Here is a 21,738-nt window from a genome sequence, read left to right as displayed (position 1 = left end):
TTTTCTCTTGAGATTTTTGCGTTAAAGTTGCCTATTACTACTTTTAGATCGTATTTCGGTAGGTTGTTTAAAAGGTCTTCTAATTGTTGGTAAAAATCCATTTTTATATCGGGGTCTTTCTTTATCTTCGCTTGGTGCATATACGTTCACTATAGATATTTTACGGTACTTTCCTTTTAGACCTAAACAGCAGAACCTTTCTGATATTGGTTTAAAGTCTATTACACTTCCCTTGAGACTTTCCTTTATTAAAAACCCCGTGCCCAGCAATTTATTTGCCCCATCACTATTAAACAAGATTGCTTTATCAACTTCTGATATTCCGGTTGTAAGTTTTATTTCTTGGAAAGCAATCAAGGTCAGTTCGTATTTATTTAAGGTGCGGATTAAGGTTTTTAACCCCTCCCTCTTCATAAATATGTACTTCTAATATTGTTCTGAAGCTATTTTCTTGTGGCATTTTAAATTAATTACTATTTAAATGGGAATAAGCCACAATTAAAGGTTAAAATAATTTTAACCTTTAATTGTGGCTTATTCCCATTTAAATAGTAATTAATGTACTTCTAATATTCCACATTGCTATTTTTAGTTAGTTTTCCCTTAATTTATATCCTTTTTTGTTTGCTCGTCTGTCTCATTATCTTTTCTGTTTATATTTGCACCTTTGGTTTCGATAGTCGTATCTTTATTATTTGCCTTTAACGTCTTTATTTGTTTACACTGTGGAACTTCTTTGATATTTTTGGTCATTTTTATTAAATGTATTGCCTATGTCTTCCAAAATTCCTTTTTCTTTATTCCACTTTAATTCCTTTCTATCAACTTTCAGTTTCATGCCCTATTTGTGTCTTCCTTCCATTTTCTCTTTACTCCCTTGCTATTTTTCTAATTGAAGCCTGTATTCCTCATTCCATTTTTGGCATGTCAGTCTCTATATAGATGCTCTCTCCTACTACATTTTTGAGTTTGCTTTTGTTTTCCAGTACACTCACTTTGTTCGTCATGTTTCCATTTCAGCGAGGAACATTTGGTCGCCTATTTTGCTATCGTCTTTTAATTTAATGTTGAGGTGAAGATTTGTTTTCATAAATTGCTCCAGTTTATTTTTAGTATCTCCCACATCATTAGTTTTCAAATCCTAACCTTTTAACTGAATCAGTCATTTTAAAAACCACATATATCCAGTAGTAGTGCTGTCAATTATTAGTAGTAGGCCAATTATTTTGGCTTGGTACTAACTTACATAATATATGTAATGCTTTCTATCATATGTTGTAGATTTTGACATAATACTTCTTTCATAAAACAACGTAAAAGTCGATGGATATATGTGGTCTTTAAAATGACTGCTATTTTTCGAAAATTTTCTAAAATAAAACTACATTTTCGCAATATCAACTTAATAATATATTTTACATATTAAACTTTGAATAGAACAAAATAAAGAAATTGTAAACAGTAAACACAAAAAATAATAATTTTACTGGCCAGCTTTGTACTCTACTGCTATTGTAGGCCAGTCCAAAATTTTGGAATAAAACTTTTTACAGCCTTTTACTTCTTCATTTTCTACGTAATGCTTAAACCTGCGTAAATTTACCATTTTCTTGTCTTTATTACAATTTTTTGGTCAGGGTAAGCTTTCTCTACAAGAAAACCAGAAACAGTATCTGTTATTTGTTTAAAGTTTGAACGAATGTTGTGTTAAACCATCTATGAAGTCGCATATGCTTTTGTTGTATTAGAGTAAGAAAAGTGAATGAACGATGCTTGAAACAATGGTTAATGCTTGCTTTTGATCTCTTGGTACATATTTGCTAGAAATTGCTATATTTATATATATATATATATATATATAAATAAAAAGTCAGACATAGATAAATTGAGCAACATTTATTGTTACTTGCTGACAAAACATCAAAAATAAAATAAAGATTTACTTTTACATATACACACCGTAATACACCTGCATACAAAACATGTTGCATACTATCAAGACAGGTTTAATATACTACTTCCATTAATATAATAGCAAGAACTCCTAATACGGTTTGAAATATATCAAGTTGAACAAAAGCAAAACACATTCCTACCGTAGTGTGGTTTTTGTTTTGACCTGGACATCCGTCCATGAAAATATGAAGATGTTTTACCTCTTCAGATAGACCTTTCTGTTTCATAATGAAATCAACAGGAAAAAAACAAACCTCATTAGGATAATTCCTTCCTACCCCTTCATGATATAGGTACAAGAAGGATTTTCTGTAACTGAAAAAAACTTTCCTGTACTGAAACGCACGGTAGCATCAGATTTTGCATATAATGTATACAAATACTTCCAACAGAACGATCATTTTAGTATAAAATTTTTTTGCTCTACGCAAATGGACCATTTTTTCTGCTGCAGCTACACATTTTGCGGTATCATTGAGGGTTTTTGATTTGAGTTTTAAGTCTAACTCTTCACATTTATACGATGTATCCACTTGTGGTCTTCCAAATGAAAAATTATAATTCTGCTATAGTAAAATTTATGTTTAACTCTCAAGTCAGGATGTACCGCCACAAACATTTCATGCATGATTTTCACACTTAGTTTTTTATTTAAATATTCATATTCTCCACTGTTATAATGCCCTTTTATTCTGTGAAAAGGACTAATCGAATTTTTATAATAGTAGAAACAGGCTGGGCAATTGCTGGCGTTCTTTTGCCACGTACATCTTTTGGTAATTTACCAAAACTAATAAGTTACAAACTCGACGTACTCTGTTGTCTGTTATCCCATGTAATAAGCTTATTTACATACATCTTTTCTGCCAGAAGTAAAGAATATTGAATATATATATATATATATATATATATATATATATATATATATATATACAACACACTTTATTAGGGCTGCAGTCAGTAGGTTTGGCCGGGATGTTATAGAAACACTCTTTTGACTTTTGGTCGAGCTTTCGGAATTCTTTTATTTCTTCTTCAAGACACTGTAATTAGAAGAAAGTGTAAATATTTACAACATATCTCAAATTGTCATTACAACTTACTAGTCGTTGAGATTATTTTTGCAAAGCTACGACACTCAACATTAAAAACACACATATAAAATATAACATTTAAAATAATGGACAATATACATTTTAAAATTTAGTTGGAAAGTTAAAATTTTGTTAGTAACATCTTTTCATGGTGTGTTTGACTGATCCATAGAGAACAGAAAAAAAAAACAAAAATAGTGTGATTAAAAAGTAATTAGGAGTTCTTGCTATTATATTAATGGAAGTAGTATATTAAACCTGTCTTGATAGTATGCAACATGTTTTGTATGCAGGTGTATTACGGTGTGTATATGTAAAAGTAAATCTTTATTTTATTTTTGATGTTTTGTCAGCAAGTAACAATAAATGTTGCTCAATTTATCTATGTCTGACTTTTTATTTATATATATATATATATATATATATAAATATAGCAATTTCTAGCAAATATGTACCAAGAGATCAAAAGCAAGCATTAACCATTGTTTCAAGCATCGTTCATTCACTTTTCTTACTCTAATACAACAAAAGCATATGCGACTTCATAGATGGTTTAACACAACATTCGTTCAAACTTTAAACAAATAACAGATACTGTTTCTGGTTTTCTTGTAGAGAAAGCTTACCCTGACCAAAAAATTGTAATAAAGACAAGAAAATGGTAAATTTACGCAGGTTTAAGCATTACGTAGAAAATGAAGAAGTAAAAGGCTGTAAAAAGTTTTATTCCAAAATTTTGGACTGGCCTACAATAGCAGTAGAGTACAAAGCTGGCCAGTAAAATTATTATTTTTTGTGTTTACTGTTTACAATTTCTTTATTTTGTTCTATTCAAAGTTTAATATGTAAAATATATTATTAAGTTGATATTGCGAAAATGTAGTTTTATTTTAGAAAATTTTCGAAAAATAGCAGTCATTTTAAAGACCACATATATCCATCGACTTTTACGTTGTTTTATGAAAGAAGTATTATGTCAAAATCTACAACATATGATAGAAAGCATTACATATATTATGTAAGTTAGTACCAAGCCAAAATAATTGGCCTACTACTAATAATTGACAGCACTACTACTGGATATATGTGGTTTTTAAAATGACTGATTCAGTTAAAAGGTTAGGATTTGAAAACTAATGATGTGGGAGATACTAAAAATAAACTGGAGCAATTTATGAAAAGAAATCTTCACCTCAACATTAAATTAAAAGACGATAGCAAAATAGGCGACCAAATGTTCCTCGCTGAAATGGAAACATGACGAACAAAGTGAGTGTACTGGAAAACAAAAGCAAACTCAAAAATGTAGTAGGAGAGAGCATCTATATAGAGACTGACATGCCAAAAATGGAATGAGGAATACAGGCTTCAATTAGAAAAATAGCAAGGGAGTAAAGAGAAAATGGAAGGAAGACACAAATAGGGCATGAAACTGAAAGTTGATAGAAAGGAATTAAAGTGGAATAAAGAAAAAGGAATTTTGGAAGACATAGGCAATACATTTAATAAAAATGACCAAAAATATCAAAGAAGTTCCACAGTGTAAACAAATAAAGACGTTAAAGGCAAATAATAAAGATACGACTATCGAAACCAAAGGTGCAAATATAAACAGAAAAGATAATGAGACAGACGAGCAAACAAAAAAGGATATAAATTAAGGGAAAACTAACTAAAAATAGCAATGTGGAATATTAGAAGTACATTAATTACTATTTAAATGGGAATAAGCCACAATTAAAGGTTAAAATTATTTTAACCTTTAATTGTGGCTTATTCCCATTTAAATAGTAATTAATTTAAAATGCCACAAGAAAATAGCTTCAGAACAATATTAGAAGTACATATTTATGAAGAGGGAGGGGTTAAAAACCTTAATCCGCACCTTAAATAAATACGAACTGACCTTGATTGCTTTCCAAGAAATAAAACTTACAACCGGAATATCAGAAGTTGATAAAGCAATCTTGTTTAATAGTGATGGGGCAAATAAATTGCTGGGCACGGGGTTTTTAATAAAGGAAAGTCTCAAGGGAAGTGTAATAGACTTTAAACCAATATCAGAAAGGTTCTGCTGTTTAGGTCTAAAAGGAAAGTACCGTAAAATATCTATAGTGAACGTATATGCACCAAGCGAAGATAAAGAAAGACCCCGATATAAAAATGGATTTTTACCAACAATTAGAAGACCTTTTAAACAACCTACCGAAATACGATCTAAAAGTAGTAATAGGCAACTTTAACGCAAAAATCTCAAGAGAAAACATCTACAAAAATATCACAGGAGGGATAAGAAAACACGAAACTTCAAATGAAAACGACATGCTGCTAATAAATTTTGCAGAAAATCATGAGTACACATTTTGATAGAAAAGACATCTATAAAACCACATGGATCTCCCCGGATGGTAACACTGCCAATCACACGTCAATACAATCACGGATGTTAGAAGTTTCCGAGGGCAGACAGCAAAACGGACCATTTTATGGTAGTAGCGAGTATAAAACAAGAATTTCCAAAAGAACCTAAGCAAAAACCAAATGCAACCAAGCGTTTTAATGTAAAAAGGTAAAGAATGAAACCAGTTAAAACGTGATATAACAAAAAGAGCAGAACACATAATTCCAAATGAAGATACTGACCAAGAATGGACACAAATAAAGAAAATAATAGTGGAAGCGACAGAAAAGAGATTAGGAAAACAGAACAAAGCAAACAGTAAAGATTGGTTCTATACAGAATGTAAAATGGATTTAAAAGCCAGAAAGAAGCTAAAATACAAATGAATATAATAAATACAACAGAAACGAGGAAAAGTTATGAAGCAGCAGAGAAAAAAGCAAAAGTGACCTGCAGAAAAAGAAACGAGAATACTGGGAAATAAAGTTACAATACATGGAAAATCATATAATAAATAAAGAAATTAAGAATAAAGAAGTCAATAAATCTACAGGTCCCGGAATCGCATGCTGCTGCAGAAGTAAAGAAGGCACTTTAATAAGTGACTTACCAAGAAAACTAGAGAGGCGGGCAAAATACTTTGAGGAACTGTTGAACCCAGGGGAAAATACCAATGAACTACAATCACAAACCGAACAAGAGCAATGCAATAATGAAGCCGAAATAAACGAACCCTCAGATCAGAAGATAGTAGAAGAAGATTTGTTAGTAACATCTTTTCATGGTGTGTTTGACTGATCCATAGAGAACAGAAAAAAAAAACAAAAATAGTGTGATTAAAAAGTAATTAGGAGTTCTTGCTATTATATTAATGGAAGTAGTATATTAAACCTGTCTTGATAGTATGCAACATGTTTTGTATGCAGGTGTATTACGGTGTGTATATGTAAAAGTAAATCTTTATTTTATTTTTGATGTTTTGTCAGCAAGTAACAATAAATGTTGCTCAATTTATCTATGTCTGACTTTTTATTTATATATATATATATATATATATATATATATATATATATATATATATTTATATATATATATATATATATATATATTATATATATATAATATATAATATATATATAATATATAATATATATATAATATATATATATAATATATATATAATATATATATAATATACATATATATATATATATATAATATATATATATATATATATATGTATATATATATATATATATATATATATATATATATATATATATATATATATATATATATATTGTTATGCTATTTAAATTGTATTATATTGCTTATTTAGAAAAATTCCTGTCTATATTTATTAAATGATCTAATCTCCAATTAATCACAATGAATCAGCATTAATTAATTACACTCTCAGGCTATTTAACTTGTACTATTTACCTTTGATCGTGGATTCAAAATATTTTCCAATTGGCTTCCTAATTGGGATAGGTAATATGACCTGAATAAAATACATAGAATTTCAACTGAACTATATGTGAGATGTCCTTTATTTTAATGAAATTTTATATAACAATCAATCCTGTAATATTTGCAATATACTAACTTTAAATATATGAGAAGTTGTTTTCTATCATGGACCCAAATGTTATTTTACATTGATTTTTAATATGTGTTATAACTAAGCTCTTTTTATAATTCTTTTTTTTTTTTAATGATCGCAATGACTCTTTCATGACAATGATTCTTTCTCTGCTTCTGCTCCTATTGTGGTCCAGATGACGTACACCTTTCTCCTATCTGTCCTTGTATCTGCAACCCAACAACTCGTGTTAGTCTATGCAGCCTCCTTTTGAGCCAATCTCCGCGCCTGTTTATAACTCCAAATGTTTCCGGCTTCGTCTGATATTAATATTCTTATACCCTTTGGTTTTTCTATCTCTCTGTACCCCGTTCCTCACACTGGTCAGCTTTTACACAGCAAATAAACACACCCGGTAAATTACGTCTTCGGGACTTCAAACAAACACAAATCACAAAGCTCCTTCCTTCTTGGACGACGAAAACTGACTAACTCTTTTTTCCTCTCTCCTATCTCATAGCCAAAACCACCACTTCCTTGCATTCAAAAATTGACCAATAAAAATCATCCACCTCTGTGACGTATATCGTTACCAACCACCTCTCTCTATAAAACGTCATTCGGGTAATTCCAGAAAACAACATTCTTTAATTATTCTAACTAAATCTATCTGCTTTACAAATATTCCTTACTAATAGCTACAAACGATACCTGTTTCTCAATTCAATGTCTTTTGTTAATAAACTTTTACCGATATAATCTTTCGGGGAGAAAAACCCCCGCAAATCCCGGTCTATTGTTTAAACACTTTCTATATACACTTTTATTCCGGGTAAATCCATTCCACAATAACCGACTTATTTAAATTTCTTATCGATAATATTTGAAAGTCTTGTCTCTGAGGCCTAATGAACAATTCTTCGAACAACTTAAAATACATATTTTGTCTTATACAGGATGTTTGAAAATTTATATGCCCGTGTCTTTATGAAATATCAATAATTTTAATTTTTATTTAAGTAATAAAATTTGTATATCGGTTTTTTATTGCTTATGGACATTCAAAAGTACAACAAATCCCCGCCTTTGTAATCGATAAAATTTATCAATCTATGCAACTAAATTTTCTCGAGGCAAACTAAAACGCACTTCCTGTATGCTAGCTGTACTTATGCTACATATTATCCTATCCTACTATCTACTTTATACAAATTTAAATCTTCATTCGTGATATTTATATACATCATGGATCTTATAAATACCTCTGATCTTTTCAGAATCCATGTTTCAACTCATAGCTGTTTACTCCATCTTCGTTGTTTACTATGTATGGCCCTTCGAAAACAGGCATCAATTTTACGCAAATACCGCTCTGAAGATTTGACACTCTTAATGCTCTTACCATTACTTTGTCACCCTTTTGGAAAGTTACTGGTCTTCGTTTCCTATTATGACCCTGTCTCTGGATGTATTTCTCATTGCTTCTTCTTAATCTCCTCTGAACCGTTTCTATAACCTGTCGATACTCTCTTTGTTCTGGATCTTCCCACGGTCTTATCGGCATGACGCCTTTCATGATGTATTCTGGTGTTTCTTTCGTTACTGTACTTGGCATGGAATTTAGGTACATCTCTATTTCTCCCAATTTTCTGTCCCATCGCCGATGTTGACCATCCGTTGCAATGCGAAGAAATTTCGTTACCTCTTGTATAAATCGCTCAGAAGGATTACTTTGGGGATGCCTGATGCTTACAAAGTTCGTCTCGATTCCCCGTTCTCTAAGCTGTCCCTTGAAACGATCATTTCGGAAGTACGTTGCATTGTCTAGTAAAATTTTTCTTGGGGTTCCTACCGTAGCAATGAAATTGTCTATTTTTCTCAATATTTCTTCCGCTTTTGTGGTGCGGCAACTATATAATTTCACGTATTTTGAGAACACATCCACCATCACCAGAATATGCTTGTTCCTTTGCGTGGTCACAATTAGATCGCTTAACATGTCGATGGCTATAATGTCCAGGTTGTTCCGGGATACAATGCTCTTTGCAATATTTTCGTTTTTAAAATTCCTGCTCTTGTATTTCTGGCATACTTCGCATTTCTGTGTGATCTCTTTTGCAATGCGGTAATCTTGTCGACTGATGTAGTTTTCCCTAAACACAAGCCATACCTTTCTACTGCCAATATGTCCATTTTCCTCGTGTAGTTTCTTTATGATTCTTTCTGCCAATGTCGGTGTCACTAAATATAATTCCTTTCCGTCTATTCTCTTAAAAAATATCTCGTTTTCTAGCTCTGCTCTTCTCTTTTCTCTTTCTTCTAGGCCTTCCTGGTCGGTCCTTATCTCATTTAACGAAAATATCCCTTCGTCTTGTGTCAATATATTCAATCCCACATGTAATGTAATTGTCCCCTTTTTTCCTGTATCTTCGTCCCGTGTTAAAGCGTCAGCTATTATGTTGTCTTTCCCTTTGATGTATCGAAATTGGAAATCATACTCTTGTAAGAGCAGAATGCCTCTGTGTATTCTGTTATTTACCAATCGATTCTTCATGATGTGTATCAATGCTGCATGATCCGTTTCGATGGTGAATTTAGCTCCCAATAAGTAAAACCTTAATTTGTTTACGCAAAATAGTACACTGGCGAATTCCAACTCGGTGACACTGTATTTTCTCTCATGTGTTTTAGTCACTCGAGATATAAAACATATCGGAACCTCTTGGCCGTTTTGTATTTGCGACAACACTCCTGCAAATTTCTGTATCGACGCATCCGTACGGAGTATAAACGGCAAATTGTAAATAGGGTGATATATTTTCTTTCCTTTAGCAAATTCTTGTTTCAATATTTTGAAAGCTTCCTCCTGTTCTTCTTTCCAATTCCATTTTGTCCCTTTCTTTAACAATTTTATTAAAGGAATTTCTTTTTGGCTTAAATCGGGAATTAATTTCTTGAAATAATTTATCGTACCGAGAAACCCTCGCAATGTTTTTAGATTTGTTGGTCTTGGGTATTCGTCGATGAGCTTTACTCTGTCCTCGGCTAGACTTACAGTTTCGGTGTCAAGTTTGAAACCCAAATAAATCACTTCCTTTTGAAAAAATTGACATTTTTCAATGTTTAGTTTTAATCCCGCTGTGTCCAATTCTTTCAAAATTATTTTGATATGTTCCACATGACTCTGCATATCTTGTGAAAAAATTAATAAATCGTCGATGTAATGGACGATGAACTCTTCATGGTGATTCAAAATGGTATGCAAAGCTCGTACAAGTGCTGCACAGGCGCTTTGTAATCCAAACGGAACTACCTTAAATCGGTATACTATACCATCAATTGAAAAGGCAGTGTAGTTTCTACACTTTTCAGCCAAAGGTATTAACCAAAAACTATGCTTTAGATCAATTTTTGAGAAAATATGTGATCCCGTGATTCTTCCAAAAATGGCCTCGATATTTAACGGTGATTCATATTGTGATACTGTGTGTTGGTTGATATTTCGGGCATCTAAACAGAGTCTTAACTCTCCACTGCTCTTCTTCACTATCACAATTGGGTTAATATAGGGTGAGTCACATCTCTCAATGATTTGATCTTCCAACATTTTTTTGATTTCTTGCTTTACTTCTTGCCGATACTTATAAGGAATTGGATAAGTCTTCGATCGAAAATTTCCCAAGTTTTTCACCTCAAATGAGTGCTCGTATTTTGTGGCCACTCGGTTTTCCTCATTTATCAGCGTTTCATAGTCTCTTAAAATTATACGCAAATATTTTCTTTGCCTTCTCCACATATCAATTTTTTGTCTCTCCCATCAAATTTTTCGCACATATTCACCGTGTACTCCGTGTCTTCTTCAAACACCACTGTCTCCATTGTGTCCTCTTCATTTTCCTTTGTTTTTTTTTGTTGGGCTCGTCTCTTCTTTTGAGGAATCCCAAGTTTTGCTTTCACTTCTTGTCAAAATCTTTCCATCTTCTTCTCCTGAGCTCGTCTCATCTTTTGAGGAATCCCAGGTTTCTTTTTCTTTGATCTTTTTCTGACCTTTTCCCCTCTTTCTTCCTTTTCCTTTCTTCGTCACCAGGTTCATTTCCACCGTTTGTTCTTTCTCTGATTCGTCCGTAATTTGTTTCTCTTGTTCCTTATCCTGTTCTTCTTCTTTTTACTTTGTTATTTTCATCGTATTGGTTTTGAAGTCGATCACTACATGTTTTTCCGTTAATTCGTCAACGCCTACAATCATGTCATGTGACATATTCGGCATTATTACACATTGAAGTGCATACATATTTTTTTTCAATCGTACCATTACTCGTATACCTTCATTTATTGTTGCCAATGTCCGTTTATTTGCGCCCACTAAATTCACCCTAGGTATTTTATAAATTAGACTTGTTAAATTTACTTCTTCGATTAATTTTCTGTTGACCAGTGTTATTTCAGAGCCTGTGTCTATCATAATTTTAATTGGTTTCTCATTTATAAATCCATCCACAAATTTTAAATTAACTCCATTTCTCTTTTCATTGTTTTCTGCCAGTTTAATAAATTCCTTGGGGTGACAAAAAATTCCTGTTTGTTTCTTCGTTTTTAGTGAGCGCCTTCTTGAAAACACGCCTGTTATTCTTCTGTGTTTTCTCGCCCGTCATCTTCTCTCTCATATTCATTTTCTTCTTTTTGCATATTATTTATTTCTCTTCTGTTCTCTTTTGGTCTATCATTCCCGTATCGGTTACCGCGAGATTCCTGTTCATTCCGTGGGTTATTGTATCTGTTTCCTTGGTATGGGCGGTTATTTCTACTCTGATTTTCCCGATCCCTGTTTTCATTCCATCTCTGGGTTCTGGGTTCATAATTCTCTCTTCCGTTCGGTCTATTTTCGTATCCGCGTCTAGGTATGAATTCTCGTCTTGTATAATCTCTTCTAAAATTTTGACCTCTATCTCTATATTCTTGGTTTTCTCTTTGTCTATAATTTTCTTGCGGTCTTCTTTCTCTTCTTCCATGCCTACGTGATTCTCTCATTTGCAAAAATTGACATAAGCTGTCAATGTCCTTGTAATTTTGGAGATTTATGTGGTCTTCCAAGGTATCTTCAAAGTGTCGCGATATCAACTCTACCAATTGTTTTGATGAATAATTATATTGCAAATGTTTTGCATTATTATAGAGTTGTAATGCGTACATCTTTTCTGATACGCCCATCCTCTCATGGTATTTTACATTTTTGTAACTCTTTATTTACTTGTAGTTGCTGGATTTTTCCCCAGAAATAATTTAAGAATCTTCTCTCAAAATCTTGCCAATTGTCAAATTCTTCTTCCTTGCTGACAAACCAAAGATTTGCCTCTTCTTTGAGATGGTTTCTGATGGTTTCCTTTGCTGTTGCAAACGGTCCTATGTATTTGACTTTTTCCTTTAGGTTATTTATAAAAGGCACTGGGTGTAGTTTCCTTATATCCCCGCCAAATCGTACTTTTACGTCTTCTGTGCTATGTACGATGACTTCCTTTCTTTCTACTCCTCTTATCTCCATCTCTGCAATTTGTTTAAATCTCCTTTCCGTTTCTTTCCGGTCTTCTTGTAGCGCATTTTCAAATTTTATTTCTATCTGTTCTAATTCCCTTTCTTGCATACTCTGAATATCCTTCATTTTAGTTTCGATTTCTTCTCTCTGCAATTCTAGTTTCCTCTCTGTTTCTTCCTTACTTCTTTCTAAACAGACTTTTATTTCGTTTTCATATTTGTCCATACGCGTTTCCATTTTTTGTTCCATTTTTCTTTGGTTTTCTTCCAAATTGTCCAATTTTTGTTCCGTTCTTTGTTGTGATTCATCCATCTTCTGTGATTGGAGTTGCATCATCTGTATTAATTTTTCTATTCCCGATTCTTGTTTTTCTGTCTCCATTACTGTTGTGTCTAATACGTCTTCCTGGTCTGAATATTCTTCCTGTTCTGATTTATCTTCTTGTTTTTTGTTCTCTTTGCTCTTGTTTCTTGTGTTTGGCATTTATTATTTTTTTATCCCCGCCAAATATAAAATTCTACTGGTCTGTTGCAACAAACGGGACTTTTCTTGTTCAAATGTAATAACTCTTGAGTACGAGTAACAAATTTCAATATCCCACAAATCAATCAAATGGTAAAATATCAAATGTCAAAATCAATCAAATAAATCAAGTATGGTAAAATTATCAAATGTAAATATCACACAAATAAATCAATTATGGTAACCTATAAATTGTCAATATCACGAATAAATCAATTATGGTAAATTGTATCTTAAAAAAAATATATAAATCTTTATGTCCTCAAATTTTACATAATATTTCACTTTATCCACGGCATATAAACTTTCAAATATCTGCTCGTCTACTCCTATCCTTTTAAATTTGCCAACTAGAAATATTTTTCAAAGCTTTACACGTTGGGGGCCATTTTGTTATGCTATTTAAATTGTATTATATTGCTTATTTAGAAAAATTCCTGTCTATATTTATTAAATGATCTAATCTCCAATTAATCACAATAAATCAGCATTAATTAATTACACTCTCAGGCTATTTAACTTGTACTATTTACCTTTGATCGTGGATTCAAAATATTTTCCAATTGGCTTCCTAATTGGGATAGGTAATATGACCTGAATAAAATACATAGAATTTCAACTGAACTATATGTGAGATGTCCTTTATTTTAATGAAATTTTATATAACAATCAATCCTGTAATATTTGCAATATACTAACTTTAAATATATGAGAAGTTGTTTTCTATCAAGGACCCAAATGTTATTTTACATTGATTTTTAATATGTGTTATAACTAAGCTCTTTTTATAATTCTTTTTTTTTTAAATGATCGCAAAATTAACTGTCTCTATTATTTATTCAATTTATTTAATTAATAAATGAAAACCACACTCCTGCTCTAATGAAAATTGACTGACCTTTCTTTCTCTGCCGTTGCAATTCTATGGCCACGCCACAAAAAAAATCCTTTCTCTGCTTCTGCTCCTATTGTGGTCCAGATGACGTACACCTTTCTCCTATCTGTCCTTGTATCTGCAACCCAACAACTCGTGTTAGTCTATGCAGCCTCCTTTTGAGCCAATCTCCGCGCCTGTTTATAACTCCAAATGTTTCCGGCTTCGTCTGATATTAATATTCTTATACCCTTTGGTTTTTCTATCTCTCTGTACCCCGTTCCTCACACTGGTCAGCTTTTACACAGCAAATAAACACACCCGGTAAATTACGTCTTCGGGACTTCAAACAAACACAAATCACAAAGCTCCTTCCTTCTTGGACGACGAAAACTGACTAACTCTTTTTTCCTCTCTCCTATCTCATAGCCAAAACCACCACCTCCTTGCATTCAAAAATTGACCAATAAAAATCATCCACCTCTGTGACGTATATCGTTACCAACCAACTCTCTCTATAAAACGTCATTCGGGTAATTCCAGAAAACAACATTCTTTAATTTTTCTAACTAAATCTATCTGCTTTACAAATATTTCTTACTTCTTCTTAAAGTGCCCTCTCCTCAATGGAGGTTGGCTACTACAATTTTAAAATCTTCTCTATCTTCAGCTGTTCTTATTAGCTGTTCAAAATTTAGCCCTGTCCATTGTCGGATGTTTCTGAGCCACGATAGTCTTTTCCTTCCTAGGCCTCTCTTTCCCTCGATTTTTCCTTTCACTATAAGTTGGGCATATTGGTACTTATTATTTCTCAGTATGTGGCCTAGGTATGATGTTTTTCTAACTTTTACTTCTTACTAATAGCTACAAACGATACCTGTTTCTCAATTCAATGTCTTTTGTTAATAAACTTTTACCGATATAATCTTTCGGGGAGAAAAACCACCGCAAATCCCGGTCTATTGTTTAAACACTTTCTATATACACTTTTATTCCGGGTAAATCCATTCCACAATAACCGACTTATTTAAATTTCTTATCGATAATATTTGAAAGTCTTGTCTCTGAGGCCTAATGAACAATTCTTCGAACAACTTAAAATACATATTTTGTCTTATACAGGATGTTTGAAAATTTATATGCCCGTGTCTTTATGAAATATCAATAATTTTAATTTTTATTTAAGTAATAAAATGTGTATATCGGTTTTTTATTGCTTATGGACATTCAAAAGTACAACAATATATATGAGGAGCAGTGAGGTTTTCTTTTTACATATTCTCCCTGTACTGGACGCCTCCGAAAAACAGGTTTAGCTGTAATAAGATTTTGTAAATACGTATCTTGTTCATCTTTTGTGATAACTTCTCTGAATTTTGAACTTCTAACTTTATCATCTGTGACTTGAGCAATACACTTCTTCCTGCATCTAAAAGTAATATTTTATAAGGGACTGTTTGAGGTTATGAAGTAAGAAATACTTTCAACTTTTGTCTTGTTCAATGTTGGGAAACATTGAACAAGACACTTGTTCCCTTTATAATTTATATAGTCTATACCTTGCATACGAGATTTTTACACCTTTTTTATATCTTTCTTTTGATTCGCGTACGTCGGTATCCATTTTTACAGAATTATTGATGCTTTTAAATATTAACGTTAATATTGCGATGAGCGCGATTTCTAACCGGTCATTTACAAAACAGCATATATCCCGGATATATGTGGTTTTTAAAATGAACTCAATATTTTTGGAATGCCTATCTCACTAACTAAGAATGGGATTAGTTTGATTTGTTCTTGAAATAATAGAGGCTGGTACAAACTACATGATAATGTTATAAAGTTATTTTTCACAAAATGTGGATATATGTGGTTTTTAAAATGACCGATTTAACTATATTTCTCTTTCTTTTGTCTTTTCCTTCTTCCTTCTCTAGTTCTAAATTTTTCTGTTTCGATTTTCTGATACAATCCAGTGTCTCTTTTTGTTCTTTACGGAGATTTCTTATTTCGGTCATCATATCGTCATTTTTCGCCAAAAATTCACAAATAATTTTAAACATTTTCTTCTTTTGGGGGCTGTTCTTGCTCGTTAATTTGCTTTTTTCAAAAATCTGTTCGTTATCACTTTCTCCTCCATTTCTCTTTCCCCAATTCTGCTCATCACTACTGTCATATTCCGATCTAACTCCACCTGTTTTCTTATATGCTCCGCCACTGTGCATTATGAACCCTTAAATTTTTTTAATAAATAAAATAAATATTTATCTTTATCAATACATGAAAAACTAAATAATAGACCTGTTCTATATATACAAGTAACGATGATTGAGGTTTTCGGAATAAGATATTTTCGTGCTGTAAACTTATAAATAAATATATTTATATAAATTAAGAACCACTCGTTTTATTTAAAAACGGTACAATATAAGTAAATTAAAAAATATTCCACACGAACAAATATTAAAAAATTTTCAAGATTTACACCCAGTCCTACAAGTGGGTGAGAGCAGTGACTTTTAATATGACGAATTAAATGAAGAATTACAAATAATGATCCATAATTTACCTAAATTGATAACAGACGTGAAACAGTTGCTTCAGTACATTACAGATAATAGCTTAAAAGAAATATACACAAACATTTACATCGTCATTAGAATATTATTAAAAATGCCAATTAGTACAGCCTCCGCTGAAAGGAGCTTCTCCAAATTAAAACTCATTAAGAATTATTTAAGGAGTATGATGTCACAGAAAAGACTTTCTGCGGTCGCAATTTTGTCTATCGAGGCTGATATAGCATCCAAGCTAAAATAGATTACGAGCATGTAAAAAAAGTAAAAAATTTCTGTTCCTGTAATATTTAAATTATACTGTTTTTTAACATTGGTAGGTCTTATATCTTAAATTTTTGGGTTAGTTGTAAGTTTGACTAGATTTTGCATGAATAAAAGTTTAATAACGAAATGACACGTTTTTTATTTTAAAAAAATCTGTCTTTATGCGCGAGCAGAGTGCCTCGCAAATGTATCTCACCCACATAAAATTATGATATTGCGCCGCCAGTGCGAATAGCTATAATTCTTCTAAAGTCTAATGTATTTATCTTAATAGATATAAGCATACCTAGACCTCTAGAAACTATCATGTCAATATGACTGACAAATGAGAGTGTGGAGTCCATAATAACACCAAGATCTCGAATAGATGTGACTTGGGACAACTGCGAACTCTTTATTATGTATTTAAAATCAATTTTGTTTAGTTTCTTTGTAAATGTTATCATCCTATCCATATCATTGATCTAACATCATTCGTCCAGTCTGCCTAAATTAGCCTGAAAGTTAAGACTGTCCTCGGGATATGATATTGAGATTTTACACTTTAGATCATCTGCGAAACATAAAAATTTCGCAAAATTGAAGCCCTCTAAAATATCATTGATAAATAGTACAAATAGCAAAGATCCCAAATCTAAACGAACTCAGCAAACTTGTCCAATGTTTATAATTTTTTTATTGAACGGATATTGGTAATATAATACAACAAAAATCATAATTCAATTTACTAAAGCCTAACATATATATGCAAGATTTTTCTTTAACGAACACATTTTAAGGATTGAAAAAAATTTTCAGTGATCTATAAATAGGATTCTGACCTATAATGGGTTAAACATCTATTATTTATATTATTAATATCAACTTGAAATTTTATTGATTTAGCGGTGTACAATTCGCACACGTTTTACCTCCTGACTACCAAAACCTCCAAAAATTTCACAAGAATCTGTCAAATTTTTATTTTTTGATTCGCCATTTTTAATTTTGTAATTATGACATTTAATTCGTAATTAGTGACCGCAAAAAACGAGAAGGACATAGTTTTGTAGGTTTTTGTATTCCATTTTTCTATATGTCTTTGTTGCAGAGTCTCTTAGATCACCATGCTACGGGACCAATTCTGCTGATGGCATTTTATCTACTATACGCAGTATTATTACTAAAAAATGCATTACAAGGTTTAACGTTGCACTTGAGGTCTTTCTCGAGTGTGCAAGCTCAAATGTTGTTTCAAATTACTTCCTATAGTAAATTGCTTAAAACAAATTTCGCACTTGTAAGGTTTTTCTCCTGTGTGTATCATCAAATGTCTTTTCAAATGACTTGCTGTAGTAAATAGCTTAAAACAAATTTTACACTTGTAAGGTTTTTCTCCCGTGTGAATCCTCGTATGTTTATCCAAATTATATTTATAAGTAAACTGCTTAAAACAGATTTCACACTTGTAATGTTTCTCTCCAATGTGCAATTTCATATGTGCATTCAAATTACTTTTATGAGAAAACTGTTTAAAACAAATTGCACACTTGTTAGGTTTTTCTCCAGTGTGCAATCTCAAATGTGTTGTTAAATTACTAGTTTTAGTAAACTGTTTACTGCAAATTTCACACTTGTAAGGCTTTTCACCAGTGTGCGTTTTTATATGATCTTTCAAATGGTGTGCTACCCTAAACTGCTTAAAACAGATTTCACACTTGTAATGTTTCTCTCCAATGTGCAATTTCATATGTGTATTCAAATTACTTTTATGAGAAAACTGTTTAAAACAAATTGCACACTTGTTAGGTTTTTCTCCAGTGTGTAATCTCAAATGTGTTTTTAAATTACTAGTTTTAGTAAACTGTTTACTGCAAATTTCACACTTGTAAGGCTTTTCACCAGTGTGCGTTTTTATATGATCTTTCAAATGGTGTGCTACCCTAAACTGCTTAAAACAAATTTGGCACTTGTAAGATTTTTTTCCTGTGTGAACTATCATGTGTTTGTTTAATGACCTTCTATGTTCAAGTTGCTTAAAGCAAATTTTACATTTTAATACTTTTTCTTCAACAGGTCGGCCTATACGTTGTTCTTTATTACATGAAGGTACCGATATTGTTTTCACAGTTTCTGATGTATTCTGTTCTTCGAAAAAGCCTGAAATAAAAACAAAAATAAATGTTTTTAATTTAAGGAAAAATTTAATACAATATTTAATTCCAATTTATATTTAATGATACAGTGGTACCTCGATATACGAGTATTTTGAGATACCAGCCGCAGAACGAACGATATTTAGCTTTGAGAAGAGAGCAAGATTTGAGATACAAGGAATCGCACACTATACCGCTGCACATGGCCCCAACATGCGCCTACCATAGTGTGCATGGAGTCAAAGCATTTTTGATCAGTTGGGTTCGCGGTTTTTGCTATTTGTATATTTACAAAACATTATCACAATTATATTTATAAAGTGATATGTGGTTGAATGCTCGAATAAATGAACTTTAATCAAATAAAAGCCAGATATCGAGCACAGTTTTTTATTAAATCTAGCCCAAGTACTTTCGCCCGTGAAGTATCTTCAGGGGCATCTGAAATACTCCAAGAAACGTTTTTTCTACTGAAGGAAAATTAATTAAATAATGGTTATGATCCCAACATCATCCATAAGCTTCTAAATAGAGCTAAAGTTAAAATTGCAGAAAAGCTTGCTTATTCATCACAATGCTTGCTTCAACCCAATGCCACAAATAACATCAGTTATTTCTCCTTTACTTATATCAGCAACATTTCCAAAAAAATATCAAAACTTTTTATTTCAAAAATTGAAGACATCATAATTTCCTTTAAGTCACACAACACTTTAGGTTCCTTTTTAATCAACACCAAAGATAGGATGAACACTCTTGACAAAAGTGGTATTTATAAATTAAAATGTGATGATTGTGATGCCTCTTATGTAGGTAGAACCATTCGAAAGTTATCTACTAGCATCACAGAACATTTGAAAAGACCAAACTCTTCAAGTTTTGGTCACCATTTATTATCCAGTAAACATAATTTTAATATCAATACTGGTTAATCTATTTTACATGACATTAGTAGAAAGAAAAACTACTTGGAGTTATATTTATTGGAAGCTTTGGCAATTGCAAGGGAAACAAATGAAAACTCTCACTGTCTTAATACTCAAATTAAATTGTACTAAATTTAAACCTATTTATAAAAATTGTAGTGTGGCTTCACCTCGTAGGGGACACAGCTCGACTGTTTAGACCACAAACCATACATAGTATGTATGGTCTGTGGTTGACTTACTACACTAAGTAGGGGAGAGTGGGGCACATACGGCCTGGGGGCAGATTCAGCCACTGCAAATAAAATTTTAAATAAGCAGAATTTCGCGCCGAATTTTCGCTAGAAATGTAGCAACAATCCATCTTCACTTTAGTTGTTGGTATTTCTGCAATAAACAGCGTTCAAATATTTGTTTTGTTTTTAAGTGTGTTTTTTCACGCTAAAGGTAAGTTTTTAAAAAATATATATTTTATGTGATTTAGATAGTTACTGTTCACATATTTTTGTAAAAATTTGCTCATAATAGGTTGAAAATCTCTAGTTTCAGAATATGCATTGACATAACCTCTAACTTTGACCAGAAGGTCACAATAAATTTTTCATGCTTGCAAAGTCAGGTGGGGTACTTTCGGCCAGCCTAATGGAGTACATTCGGCAGTGGCCGATTGTGCCCCACACTAATTTAGTAGTAGATTTAGTGAATATTTTGATATTTTTTTTGTATTGCAGATGGTAAGAAAGTACCAAAATAAAACAGATCGAGCAAATATAAGTGAGCAGCGCATAAAAAATGCTCTAAAAAATATCTTTTCACGAAATATGTCAGAAAGAGAAAAAAATATTAAGAACAATGACGGTTGAGTTTTTTGAGTTTTTACAAAAGTGTGACGATGATGGATACGAGAGCGAAAATGCAATAGTAGGTTAGTTGATTGTTCTTAAATGTGTTTGTTTTGTGTTTTAAATATTTTTTTGATGTACTTGTTTGTCATAGATGAATAAATATATGTTTTTTAAGCAAGTATGCTTCAAGAAGTGTATTTTCTTCCTCACAAGAAGACATGCTAGTGGGTTGCTTAAAGCAACGTTCTAATATGAATTATGGCTTAACCTACGAACAAATAAGATCAATGGTTTTTGACTACGCGAAGATTTTACCAAATTGCAAATATCCAGGGAGCTGGGATATAAATAAAAAAGCAGGACGAGAATGGCTACTTTGCTTTATGAAAAGGCACTCTGATTTATCAAAGAAAACCGGAAAGCACGGCAAGAAATCTCGGATTTAATAAAACAAGAATGGAGGAATTTTTCCAAAATTACAAGACAGTGTTACAAAAATATAATTTTAGCCCTGATCGAATCTTTAACTTGGACGAAACAGGTGAAACAACAGTCCTACCCCCTCCCAAAATTGTAACACCAAAAGGTAAGAAGCAAATAAGTCTAGTATCGTCGGCTGAAATAGGTGAACTTGTAACAGTTGTCGGGGTTATAAGCGCCATAGGAAACGCATTACCACCGATTTACATATTTCCCAGGGTAAGAAATATCAAAGACTATTTATATGAGGCACCGTCTTTACGTGTAGCATTTGGAAATAAGTCTGGGTGGATGACTAAAGACCTTTTTATTAAAACTCTGGGGCACGTTGTCAACCACACAAAATGCGATAAGGAAAATAAAATATTATTGCTGCTGGACAACCATGAGTCGCACACTAGTCTAGACGCAATACTTTATGGGAGATCATGGAATAGTAATGCTTTCGTTTCCTTCGCATAGTTCCCATAAACTCCAACCACTTGATTAGGAGAGTAAATGCTCTGTTTCCTTAAATGAGTGGATGATAAATAATCCGGAAAAA

General features: G+C 32.1%; 1 protein-coding gene across 1 annotated transcript in view; it reads right to left on the bottom strand.

Moving 5' to 3' along the window:
- Window positions 1–17,367: 17,367 nt before the first annotated feature.
- LOC140450200 (uncharacterized) overlaps window positions 17,368–21,738 on the bottom strand; it is a 171,466-nt gene continuing 167,095 nt past the window's right edge. The window contains exon 6 of the mRNA XM_072543663.1: window positions 17,368–18,947. Coding sequence (XP_072399764.1) covers window positions 17,992–18,947 — 956 coding nt within the window. The 3' untranslated portion in view covers window positions 17,368–17,991. The remainder of the gene's footprint in view (window positions 18,948–21,738) is intronic.

This window comes from Diabrotica undecimpunctata, chromosome 9 (assembly GCF_040954645.1).
Source record: "Diabrotica undecimpunctata isolate CICGRU chromosome 9, icDiaUnde3, whole genome shotgun sequence".
Classification (NCBI taxonomy): Eukaryota; Metazoa; Arthropoda; class Insecta; order Coleoptera; family Chrysomelidae; genus Diabrotica; species Diabrotica undecimpunctata.
This window is presented reverse-complemented; position numbering and strand designations above follow the sequence as displayed.